Raw genomic sequence first — 13,117 nt, forward strand, 5'->3', positions numbered from 1 at the left:
TGGCCCTGGAATGAAGCCCCCCCTCCCATGTGCTTGTTGTACTGTATACCATTTTATAATTTTATTTGGGAAAAAATAGTTGTGATGTAGGTTGGGGAAGGTTAGACTGCCCGAATGATTGTCGAAACATTGACTCCTGTCCATTGTTATTTATGCATGTATTATTTTTTACTTCTTCTTTTTGTTTTTTCATTGATATAGAAAGCATGAAAAAGGTTTTTCATTTCCGTGCCAAAGAAAGCTTAGCTTGGAAATTGAAGCCTATGTTGTTTATTCAAATAATACTGGAGTGTTAAATAGGAACTTCAGGAAATATTGAGTAGAATTTTAAACAATCGCAAAATGGATTGTAAGCTGGCAAACTTATATCTTTAGACAAAGGTAGTCTTTCGAACAGAAATGAGCGTCTTAGTATTCATAACGAGCAAAGTCATATTATTTGGTTTCTACTTTCTTAATATTTTTTGTTTGTATGCCATTTTTCTTTGCAAGAGAAAAAAGATAAAAGTAAATTCATCCGATATATTAATTAAATGCAAGAACAACTGGTCTCAATAGATTTATCATCCTTTCGACTTATAACGATCCGTTCAAAGCCAGAATGATAAGTTTATGAATGAAATCAGGGACAAATTTCAAACAGAAAGTATATTGCTTTGTTTAATATTGATGTGCTGGTCATGTGGTTGAAAGTATGTCCAATTGTGTGGTTATTTATTCATGCGTTTCAGCATGAAGAATGTACTCAAAGACATCTTAGTATTAATTTTGTCAAATTGGGTTTTAACCCTTAACTGGTCGAGTGTTTGTTTTTTTTTTTTTTTTTTTTTTATGTAACTGGTCGGGTGGGGTGAATATTTACCCTATAACTTAAAACGCTTGTGAATAAAAACTATTTTAGATAGGAACTTGTAATTTAGTTTTAAGCAAATACAATATGTTTTACATAAAAATAAATCATCTAGATACATTCTGGGCAAAGTTCGTTGAGGTGGTCCTTGCAGCACCCCTTTTTGCAGATGCTGCAGACCCTAGTCGCCTTCCTGTCAGCTGAGCGAAGACAAAGACTACAGTACTTGTTTTTTGTGGCCAGAATGTGAACCTTCAGCGTATTAACTACCCTTAGGCTCGATTCCAAACAATATTGAACCCTAATTTTCGAAGTTCTCGAGAAAGGGGGTTGATGGATACTGTAACCATCAAATGAGGCTTCTTAAGGGATAGTCCGAACTGTGTGAGCATTTGTCGGCGCTGGATCACCTTTTCTTGACTCCTTGTTGTGTTGAAAAGTACTCCTATGTTTACGCCTGCAATACCAAGCATTACGAAGATAATTGCAAGTGGCCAGCGCTGACAGCGACGGCTGGTAGTGTAGTTGGCTCATTTTTCAACTGAAAGTAAGGAGCAATATTAAAACTTAAACGAACATAAACTATTACGTGCATTAAGGGGTTTGTCCCCTCCTCAATACCTTGCTCTTTACGCTAAAGGATTTTTAGTAATTTCAAAAGAGCTATTTATTCCAATTAAACGGCCTTTGTAATTCAGGGGTCATACTTAAGGAATTGGAACAAAATTCGAACTTTAGCGTAAGGAGCGAGGTATTGACGAGCGGGCGATCCCCCTCATATACTTAACAAAAATATACGAATGTGGAAGTTCGTTACCTAAGTTAATTTGTAAGTTCCGTATATTTAATGCTAATAAAAACGTTCGTAAGTAAAATTAGAAGTTCTAGGGGCCTTTTTAAGTAGTAAAAAAAATTGGAGGGCAACTAGGCCCCCTCCCCCGCCCCTTTAAATTAATATGCGAATTTAGTTTTATTCATTCATGTACGGTGAGCCAAAATGGAAACCTCCATTAATTCAAAAATGTTCAGAAATTAAATAAAAAAAAAACAGGTTTATTTTAACTAAAAATAAGGAGTGACATTAAAACGTAAACGGACAAAAATTATTCCGTATATGAAACGGGCTGTACTCTCCTCAACGCCCCGCTCTTTTCGCTAAAGTTTTACTCTTTCTCACAACTCTTCATTTTAAAACGATAGAAAACTTTGTGTAAAGAGCGGGGCGTTGAGGAGGGGACAGCCCCTTTCATATAGGCTACGACATAAGTTCTGTTCGTTTTAAGTTTTCAAGTCACTCCTTACTTTCAGTTTTTTTTTTATTTAATCCTTTTTTTTTAATCCCTAGGAAGGTATGAAGTGGAAAGTTAATCAAGAGTCTTGTTCTCGAAATAAGATTGTTTTTCAGTAAAATGCAAATGATGTTCTGGTCTTTAGCCCTACTCCAATTTTTGGTAATTTCTGCTAGTTTTAAGTTGGACTTGGGTATTTATTGTAATTTCTGCTAGTTTTGAATTTTACTTATTTACTGATACTGATCATGTTTGTTTTACTCTTGGATTACTATTTAACTTTGTATGTGCTCGGTTTAGGTTTAATGTTTTCTTTTCTTTGAAAATCTTCTTTTATGGAAAGAAATATTTCGTGATTAATCCCTAGGAAGGTACGAAGTGAAAAGTTAATCACCAGTTTTGTTGCTAAAATATCTAGGTGTAAAAAAACTATCAATCTGGATTTTGACTGCCCCAACTATTATTTCCTTGTGCTTGTCTAATCTATTATTTTCTTTTCTTAGGTGTCACATATAGGCCGCCGTGGTTGGCAAGAGTTTTCTGGTTCTAATGAAGGAGGCCAGGGGTTTGAAAATATGGAAGGACAGAACGGAAGATCAAATGAAAGATCATCCCTGCTCTCGGGTAGCAAATCTACAATGTTCACAAGGTTCGATTTGCATAGTTATCTTACTAGCTCTTTCGTAGTATTCTGGATAAATGAGATCTTGATTAGATGTTAAATGCGCATTGTTGTCCACCTTACTATTTTTGATGCTTTTCTCGAAGTAAATACAGTACCAACAAAAAAATCTGGCCGAATGAAACGAAGTTTTGTTTGTTTGAACTGAAGAGCTAGTTTGGATGACATTTTAATGTACATCATCTGTGAAATAAAAAGATTTGAGTGGTGCTACGAAAGATTTTCGAAGATAATGTGGGGCTGGGTGACTAGAAACTTAAATTATTATTGGAAATTAATGTGTGACTTAAGGGTGAAGGGGAAATTAAGGGTGACTAGAAAATTTATGCCATAATGTGTCAAGTCCGCCTTGCAAATTCGTTTTATTTCATGCTCAGGAGAAAATATTTTCTCTGGGCTATGGATAGCAAATTTTTGATGTATTTGATTTATGGAAGCTTGATGATTTAAGGTTATTATTCACACTTTTCTTGAACAGCCACGCACACCCCTTCCCTATCTCCTATAAAAATTGGTATTATTGAAAAAGTGGAGAGGCCAAAAAGATAATTCTGCGCCAGAATCTATTTACTCCTAGCTTGGATTTATCTCGACGGAAGTCTCGGAATAAAACAATCTAGATGGAGCTATACAAATTATTGATAAATATTATAAATATAAATAAATCAGAAACAAATAAGAAACATTCCTTAATATGGTAATAAATAGTAAACAAATGTAAAAAATGATAAATAGATAAAACAAAAGTAAGGGATATGGGGAAATGCACTTAGGCCATTTTCAATAGACTTGTTGAAACTGGGTCACATTTTATTTTGCCAATAAAACTTATGATTCAAAGGGATCAGTTTTTAGTCCGAATTTTATATTTCTTCGATTCTTTCTATGCCCGTCGACGAATACTTGAAGAATAGTGGCGTCAATTCACGGAAATTAGGGGGATGGGTAGAAATATGTTTTTCGAAAACTAAGAGGGTGGGACAAAAAATCTTGGGAGGGGGGCGAATGCCTCCCTTTCCGACCTCCCCCTCCATTGACGCTATTACTGAAGAAAAAAGCTAATATTTTCGTCGATACCTCTGCTCCACCGCCTTAAGAGCGTGAAAACCATATTTTTTTTTTTTTTGAAAAGCCATACATAACCCGAGGTGGCAAAACGTCACCTTCCCTCTCGTTTGTCCCTGATTAGTAATTAAAAATTTGTATATTGAAAAGCCACCTGTAGAAAAACTGACCAATTATTACATAATTGGTTACAAATTGATACCACATAATCTACCAAGTTCTTATGATAGCAGCCGGACTTAACCAGGGGAGCCTTTGGGAATAGGTTCCCGAGAGATCTCAAAATGTAAAAATTTTCTGGTGTGTATCATATTACTTTTTTGTATTTTAAGAATTAGCCCTCCTTCCGGCCTATACAAAAGTCATGCATACGCGTTTGGCTGCAGCCTAAGCCTTCCAAGGTTGATTGGCCTATTAATGTATTTCTTAATCAATAAAATAACAAATTTGTTCATGATACAAATCTATGAAGTAAATCACTGGATTCAACATAAATTTAGACTTTACATGAGGAAACCTGAATGTATGCACAAGGAATAGAAGCAGTGGGTCCCTGTCACTGGTGATAGTAGCTTTTATTTTTGTAGTTCCTTGAATTAGGGGGCCCTTATTGGAATACAAACGTCCAATTACTAATCATTCAATTTCCACAGTTTTAACATTTTCTAACCAATGCCATATTGGAAATTTCAAATAGTTTTGGCAAATATCTCACAGCTAATCAGGCGGCATTTATTTGTAGTTCTGCTTTTTTCTAGCTCAGGCTTCCTCATTTTACATTTTAGAAGGTATATTTTTTTATATTTCTAATCAATAATTCTGTACAGATAAGTAATTTTTTGTAAGTGGTCCACAGAATAATGGAATTTCTGCAATTTTCCATGTCATTTCTTACATTTTCAGTGTAATTTGCTTATTTTCGAAGCTGTTACCTCGTGAGGTACAATCCTGTGAAGATGCCTGGTCGCAGTTCATGATTTTTGTATTTATATTAAAGAAAATTAAAAGTGTGATTAGGATATATTACAGAAAAAAAAAATCAACTTAGAAAAAGGGAATAAAGGCATTATACCAAATGTGTTGTTATATTGAGGAAAGGGGGAAAGAAAGAAAAAACATAACAAAAAATCCGTAAAAAAAAATATGCTAAACACTAAATGTCACTGTTGCAACTTAACTTTCATAATTACTACATTTACTGTTTTTCTTTATTCAACTTAAAAAAATGCAAAAACAATATTATGCCCCAACAGAGAGCAGAACTCGTAAGGCTTGGACAATACAAAGACATAGAAAAAAATATCAACATCTCATCATACTAATAAAAATATAAATAATACCAAAATGACTAAAGCCAATATTTTAAAGCAATAACGATTATTCTGTTATTATTCAAATGACCTGTTTCATAAGTCAGCTGATGAAGCAGTTCTACAGGCTGCGTGTCGTTGCAAACATATTTGATGTCCAGTCTCAGAGAGATCAAGTATTTTAGCTTTATTCGAAGAAGAAAAAATGAATAGCGCTTTTTTTTACGAAAAGCTCAGTTACACAGTGAAATCATTTGAAGAATTGGGAAAATTCACTCAAATTTCGATATGATTTCAGTTGTTTGAAAATAACGACTGTCACGATTCCGATTCGTCGTCGCATCACTAGTAACTATCTATGTTGTTTAAGATACTGACAAAAATTTTAATTTTACTCTAGGAATGAAAACTATCAGCAATTAGATGATGATGTGAGTGAAAATACTGCATGGACACCAAATCAAGGGTAAGATACATTTGCACTCTTTTTCTACACAACTTCTTCAAATCTGTTTCTATTAAAGAGTAATTTGCATCTACTATGTTCCTTTAACATTTCTTTGTATAGAATAATACTAAAATGTGTGTATCCTGCGCTTTTAATAGATATGTTTATTTGTTATTCTTTATGTAAGAAAATCAAATTATTCGATTCCTAGCTAAGGAAATATACCGCCTTTTCCAGTAGCACAATGTAAGTATGCTGGAATTTAATAAAACAAATCTTACCGCCATTTCTAGTAACACAATGTAGTTAAACTAAATTTAATAAAACAAGTCTTATGTTCCCAGTAGTCCTCTAATGACCCTTTATCCTATCTATGAATTCGCTGAGGCGTGTTCATAAGAGATAGAGAAACCAGAGGGATAGAGAAAATCGTTTCAAAACCGTATTTTTACTCTTCTCTCCAATTGTGAAAATGTCTGATATAACAAAACACAAAATCGCAAAGAAAAGAAGAACGAGAACAATAAACAGCCAATGAAAAATTTGAAAATTATGCAAATATTTCGGTCAAGACCTCCGCTTGACCGTCCTCAGTACGGAATAAACCGATAAAAGTATAAAAAAAAGAAACCTTAAAACAAAACACAAAACTAAAATATGAAGACCCTTTCTTAGTAACGGTGAAAGGGTAACTGAATAATAAACACAAGTCTAAATGACATTTCACAATTTCATCTTACGCACGGCACTCTTAAAGGCTGATCGCTTTCCAGGTAGATTATTATCAGATATTTTATTTGATATAATCTTATAGTCTAATATACATATATGTATCAACAATTTGTATTCCTGGAATCTTGCACGAAGAATACTCAAATGGTGACTTCTTGACTTCTGAGGCCAGAAATCAACGGTTTTCGTAGGGGAGGTAGCATTCTTTTTTTTCTTTTTGGGGAAAAATGAAGGGCACTAATACTAATCTGAGTTTGGCAGGAAATTCATATTTTGTTAGTTTACAGTCTATAATAACAGAAACAAAAGAGCACAATATAATAACAAAGTAAGTAGTGCCATCCAATTCCCCATTCCAAATGTAATGGTCATTACTACGACAATTATATTTCAGCCCCCCCCCTCTGCTTAATGGGACAAAATTTAGTTCTATGTTGCATGTAAAACCTTGCTCTTTTTAAATGGATGTTATTTCGCATTATGCAATAACTTTTCATAAGAAATAAAGTATACAAATAATACAAACCAACAAAATCAGGAAAGTTCTGTATATAGCCTAGTTCAGTACAAACATATGTTCTGTAATCAGCTAAGTTTTGTTAATATAAAATTATATGTTATAGTAATAGGTAATCTTATTGGTAGGCTTGCCTGCTTGTAATTGAAATTAAGTATGTGATATAGTTATGGGCAAAACACCGGTAGCTTAAACCTTCAGAAAAATATTGGAATAGAATTACCTCCAATAGCTAATACCATGTTCTTGTATAACATAAAACTATTCTGTACTGCGCTAGGCAGTCGGATTCAAGCAGGAGAAGAAAAATCGGCTTTAATGCACTAATCACCGTTTGATGACTCTACTCAAGTGTAGAGAATCTTTATGTATGTTGGAGAAGTGACGTTTTTAGAATTTAAAAAAATATATATTTATTACCGCACTGCACAAATTTCTTTTTTTTCTTTTTTATGGTAATAATCCTATTTTTTAGGGAATGTATTTATGATCACACTCAAAAGCAAGAGTCAAAAAATCATTATGAAGATAAGACCTGTAACTGTCAATTTGCCTAAAATTGCCTCTCCAAGATTACCAATTGGTAGATATAAAAAAAAAACTGTTGAGGACTAAGCACATATTGAGTGGTCCAAATTCTTGGCAATGGTTCTTTATTGCATGTTTTTCAAAGCCCTCTGTCAATATTGTTTTGAAAGGGAAGTATGGATAATTTACCAACTTTAGGGCACATATATTAAAATACTATGTATATTTTCATTGTCTTAAACTCAGAGAATGATACGGGCCTGGTTTACAGATAAGCTTTGGACTTCACCTTGCATCACCATACCATTAAGAGTGACCCCCTTGTAGTGGGGGGGGGGGGAATTTCACATGCAGTTAACAACCGTTAATTAAACAAGTTTATTAACTCAAACTATCACCCAATGTGTCTAGAAAGAAAAATAGAAACTTCACTCACCAGAAACACTAGAATTATAAAATGAGAAATCCATAAATACTGCCATTGCCGATTATCAAAAATGATTTCAATACCAAAGTTAAACAATATATTATGTTTCTAAAACAAAGATTTTAGCATTTAATATTTGTTTTTTATACTTTTTGTTTTTATAATTATTAATTATTTTGCCAGTTGCGTAAATGAAACTATTTCATTTTATTATTAGGTTTGACATTCAATTTTGACTTAGTAAACGAGAATCAAATCAAAGTAAGTTTCTAATTCCTAGGTTTTCTGTTTTATTTTAAGAGCTTTCTACCCAATTTATTAAATTTTAGCGGAATTTTCAGTGAAGTTATGACCTGTATAAAGTCCATCGTGGAAAATCACAAGCTGTCCCACATAAACTCATGTGAATCTTAACTTTTCCCAAATAGTTAAGGTTTCATAATTATAAAAATAGTTTGAGTATGCCATTGTATTTTATTAAAGATAAGTCTTTTGTCAGTGTAAAATTTCCAAGTATAGTTCTGACCTACCGAAACGGATGTAGATGTTATTTCTGCTTTAACAGTTAAGATTTCAATGTTATGAAGTATTTTGAATATGGCATTTGTTTTATTAGAACCAGTATAAACAGATCATTATGAATTAGATCGAGCATGTATTTACCCGTAAAAGTTATTTATTAAAAAATCAAGAGATATCATTATCGTTAAGATAAAACCAACTAAATAATTGGGAGGGGTAAGTTGTATTATAGTGATCTTTTGTTTTAGACTATAGAGTTTAAACCCTTGTTGAGTTATAACAAGTTCTAAAACATGCCAACAAAAATATTTTTAACAGTGGTTATTCAACTTTAGTAGGTCATATTTTGGAAGATCAAGTTTTTTTTCTTTTTTCATTTTTATGCTAAACTCTCCATGTTATTATGTATATATGCTTATTTCATCGGTGAGATTTTTTGAGGAAGTTTGTTCTCTTTTTGTTTGTTTTACATCGTATTTCACTAATGACGGCTGTTGCATATATAGCCAAAATGTCCGATTAGGTTGTATTCCTTATGTTATTCACTCTTTTCACAATTTTTTTAGTTATCCTTTCATGTTCTGACTTAGGTATATAATATTGATTTTAATGAAATTTTACATATAACGGTATTTTAAATTGTAGGTCTGTAGTTGGAGGCTCTGACGGCCTAGAATGGGATTCCTATGCTACATCACATTCTGAAACCATATCAAATAATGGACATTTGAAGAAAAGTACGTCAATGCCCACGAAAGATGGATTTTTGGACTGGAAAACAGAGCCTGAAAAACCAGTTCCTAAGGGCAGAACTAGAGAAGAAATAGATGAAGAAGCCTGGGAAATACTAAATAGTTAAAGCTTTTGTGGATAGGGTTTTGTTTTAGCTTTTTCTTTTCTTTAAGGAGGTATGAATCAAGCCATTCCAGTTCATTTCATAAATATTGATGTGGCTGTATCTAAAGCCTTATTTTGAAGAAGTTCATTCTCCCTTTCCCAAAACTTCTGAGCTTTTTTGTTCAAAAGTAATTCCGTCACTGCTCTTAGTATTTATAAAAAGTAGTGACTTTTTTTTAGTAGACACGTAAAAAGTCGCTTATGACAAAGTTTTTGCTTAAATTTTTCGTCAAGCTTCTCCTTTGTGTTTTTGTTGCCTAATAATTTTCCTAATAGCTAAAATTTCTTTTTCGTCTTCTTTTGGATTTAATATTGAAGTTTTTTCAAAGTTGTAGGCATACAAAAACTTATAGAAACTTAAAAACGTTTGTTTTATCGAATATGGTAGTCATCTTTGGATTTGGTGAGACAGCTAGCAGACTATGGTTCATTGGTAGACACAGAAATCTGCTCACTGGGTAACTTTTCCTCGGTAAAAATGGAAATGTTTCCTGTTTTCGTGATTCTTCCACAAATCATAAACAGAATTATATGACTACAAAAGTAAAGCCTTTTCATAAAGATCATAAGCATCTCTTTCCTTCTTTGGGGTTCCCCAGAAATCTCAGTAAAACTTTGAACTCACAGGATCGTTTAAAGAATAATCATCTAGCTTAAGATTAGCAAACCTTACTGTCTGAGCTAATATCCCACTTTTATTATAGTTATTAATCTAAGACCTTGTCATTGGCTGTCAAATTTAGTGTATTTGAAAAGCTATAAAATGTTGCTACATTTTGCTACAAATTCCTATATAGATATTTTAGTCAAAACTATGCTTGTGCAATGACTATAGCAAACTTCTAAGAGAGGAAACTTGTGTTTAATAGCAATTCTAAACAATCTCAACTTTAATGTAACAGATTCTGGATTTTAGTTGAATGCTCCAGTGTATTCGGATCTAACCTGAAATTTCCTGAAAATAGGCATACTCTTTTGTTTTCTAACAATTTCTGATACCTGTTGTAAAATAGTTAGTGTACAGTATATAGGCTAGTTCAAAAAATTTCCACAAACATACATGTTGTGACTTGTTGGCAGAAATAGTCTCTTTATCTTTGACCCAAACTGAAGCAAACCTAAAAAAGGGTTTTAAAAGAACAACTAATATTTGTATTTTGATTGACTATTATTTTACTGTGTAGTGTTAGACGGTATTAACTGTTATTTTCCCTTCAGGAACGAACTTGAGTTTCCCCTTCTCTTTGAGTTTGTGCCTCCTATCGCACTCTTGAGCCCATCTTGCGTTTGCCATAGCAGGACTGTATTAAATTTATAGGGTCTTATTTGTAATTTAGCAAAATCTAGATGCTTAGCTAGGTTTCCTATCGTCGTAGCTTCCAGATAATAATGGATATATCAACAGTTCTACACTTGTATTGCTGTACCTTTTTATTTCTTCGTGCCAAATTGGTGAGCTACCACTCTGGATATTGTTATTGCCGGGAGCCATTGTAAGGGAAATTCGCCTTTTCAAGATTTATAATTTTTGGGGAGAAAACGAAAAATTTTTTTTACCCATTTTACCAGTTGTTCAGCTTTATGGGTGATTATGATCTCCCGCTGACTACACATTCTAGTACAACTGCCTCCTCTCTTCCTTCCAAAGAGAAGGTAACTACGGATGTAAATTAAGATTCTGCCATTATTTATTGAGTAAATCCAGTTCGGAATAGATTTGTATTTTGTTCAGTTGTTACATTGCCAATTTAGCTTGATACTGTTTAGAGAATTTCAAAGATAATTGTATTACATGTCGGTTTCCAAATTTCTAGATGATACTGATGTAACGCTTATGTTATTTTTGGAGCTATTTGACTTTAAGCTAAATAAATATTAAAATTCGTCAACAGTTATAATCAGTTGACGGTAATGATAGACTGCATATCAGTAGATGTTTTGGGGGACTATATGTGTGTCTGTAGTTTTTATTTGTGTTGTTAATTTTCTGCTTGGGTCTTCAAAATTTGCCACTTCTGTTAGGTAGGAGCTAAGAGTATTTTCTTTACTTAAAATAGAGGTCTTATTTTTTTAAAACTTGAGGTGAAATGATATTAAGGTTTCTTTCATTTAGTGATCGTTAGTTGTGAAAACGAAGGCAGAAGGTTATCTGTTTAATTAGTATCTAGTAGCATTGTTTAGATAAGTTCTGACTGAAGAATGTAAATTTTGTTCAGTTAGAAAGATTAAGCACCGTCGCCATCTGGACGTTGGATGCATACCCGATTGAAAACAAAGTTTCTTGAACCATTCCTAGAAAATTTTAAGAAAAAATCCTTTAAATACCTTTGTTATACATGTTATCAATTTTACATCCTTAATAGTGCAGTTAAAAAACTTAAATCAAAGGTAAAGGTGAATAAACGTTCGCCAATAGGATTTTTTTTTTCATTTTCATCGAACGGCCCAGAATCTGGCTGATGCAGGAGAATTCGACATCTGTTATGACTAAAGTTTCGAAAGCTTACTTTCAGTTTCCCTGTTTATTAAAGGAAAGGAAATGTAAATAGTCTTCTATCCTATTCCTGAATTACTTTTACTTGTAAGTACAAATAGAGACTTCCTTCCAAAAACCTGGATGAGCAACACCTTGGAATAAATGTTCTGTTTATTTTTTCAAGCCGACTAGTTAAATTCTCATTTCAGCTGCTGTAGATAGCTCAAGACAATTCATGATAAGTCTTGGACAAGTCTGTAAACATGTTTTTGGCTATTTTCAGGGGAAAAAAAGAAGCCAAATTGCCCTCCCTCCCCTATATTTTGAGAAATACTATTTTTTATCTTCATTTATTTTAAATCGAAGAAAAAATTCTTGTTTAAAAAAAGGAAAAACAAATTTCGTGACTCGGTGCTCCTGACTACAGGGGTTAGTCACTTTGGGATTTTCCTAGGTATGCCAGTTTTTGGTATTTTCTGTATCATTTTTATTTTATTTTTAATCATGAAAGATAAATTGATATGAAAATTTTCTTCGAGTTTCAATAATGGCCAGATTAAAATTCAAGTCTACCAAGATTTCAATAATTTAAAAAATATTACCTATAAAGCTGTTTCCGTCGTTTTTTTATTTAAGTATATTAGATTTCGAGAACATGTCTATGCTGTTCATGATCATAAAAGCAAAATAATAACTTTTTTTTCCCAAGACCAAAAAGAAACAAAGAAAGAGATTAATTCAGCCCCATGATTATAAAAAGCATTGAAGATTAAACCGTCCGATAGACTACTAGGCCTATACCTATAAAGAAAAAAATATATATTGGAGCTTTGGTACGTAACAGGATGTTATAATGTGCCTTTCTATTAGATATGTCTGGGGAAGATTAATATGCTATTTTAGCAAAAAAAAAGTTGTTTTTTTTTTTAATTTGAATAAAAGTAATTTTAATATATGTCTGCGGTTAGTTCTTGTGATTTCATTAGTTCTAATGTTCAAGTTATTTTAATCATGTTCTATTTTATTCAAATTATATGGTTTAATGGTTTACATTGCCTTATTTAGGTATAGAATCACAGTAGGTATTACGAAAAAAAAAATAAAATAAATAAAACGTTTCTTAGGTTGGGGTTGAAGCTGTTTCCGTCGCCTATAAGTTAAAATTGAATGGAATATTTTAATATTCTTTTCATTATTATTCATTATAAATCTTTTTTCCTCCAGAAACTTATTTGACAAAAACTCGTCAAATGAGGTTTCTTTTTAAGCTACTTGTGATTTGTGTTCATAATTGGCTCTCGTGGACGTTGTCCTATAATTGAGTTACAAACAGAAAAAATTGGATCTTATTCCAAAGGCTACATTTAAAGATGC

At 32.6% G+C, this 13,117-nt stretch overlaps 1 protein-coding gene across 2 annotated transcripts in view; it reads left to right on the forward strand.

Annotated features, from left to right (window-relative positions):
• Window positions 1-12,793, forward strand: part of LOC136033730 (ADP-ribosylation factor GTPase-activating protein 1-like) — a 40,596-nt gene extending 27,803 nt beyond the window's left edge. For both annotated transcript variants that reach the window (XM_065714621.1, XM_065714623.1), the window contains 3 exons: window positions 2,643-2,788; window positions 5,597-5,662; window positions 9,016-12,793. In XM_065714621.1, the coding sequence (XP_065570693.1) occupies window positions 2,643-2,788; window positions 5,597-5,662; window positions 9,016-9,229 (426 nt within the window). In that variant the 3' untranslated portion in view covers window positions 9,230-12,793. The remainder of the gene's footprint in view (window positions 1-2,642; window positions 2,789-5,596; window positions 5,663-9,015) is intronic.
• Window positions 12,794-13,117: the final 324 nt, after the last annotated feature.

Source organism: Artemia franciscana, chromosome 12, assembly GCF_032884065.1.
Source record: "Artemia franciscana chromosome 12, ASM3288406v1, whole genome shotgun sequence".
Taxonomy (NCBI): domain Eukaryota; kingdom Metazoa; phylum Arthropoda; class Branchiopoda; order Anostraca; family Artemiidae; genus Artemia; species Artemia franciscana.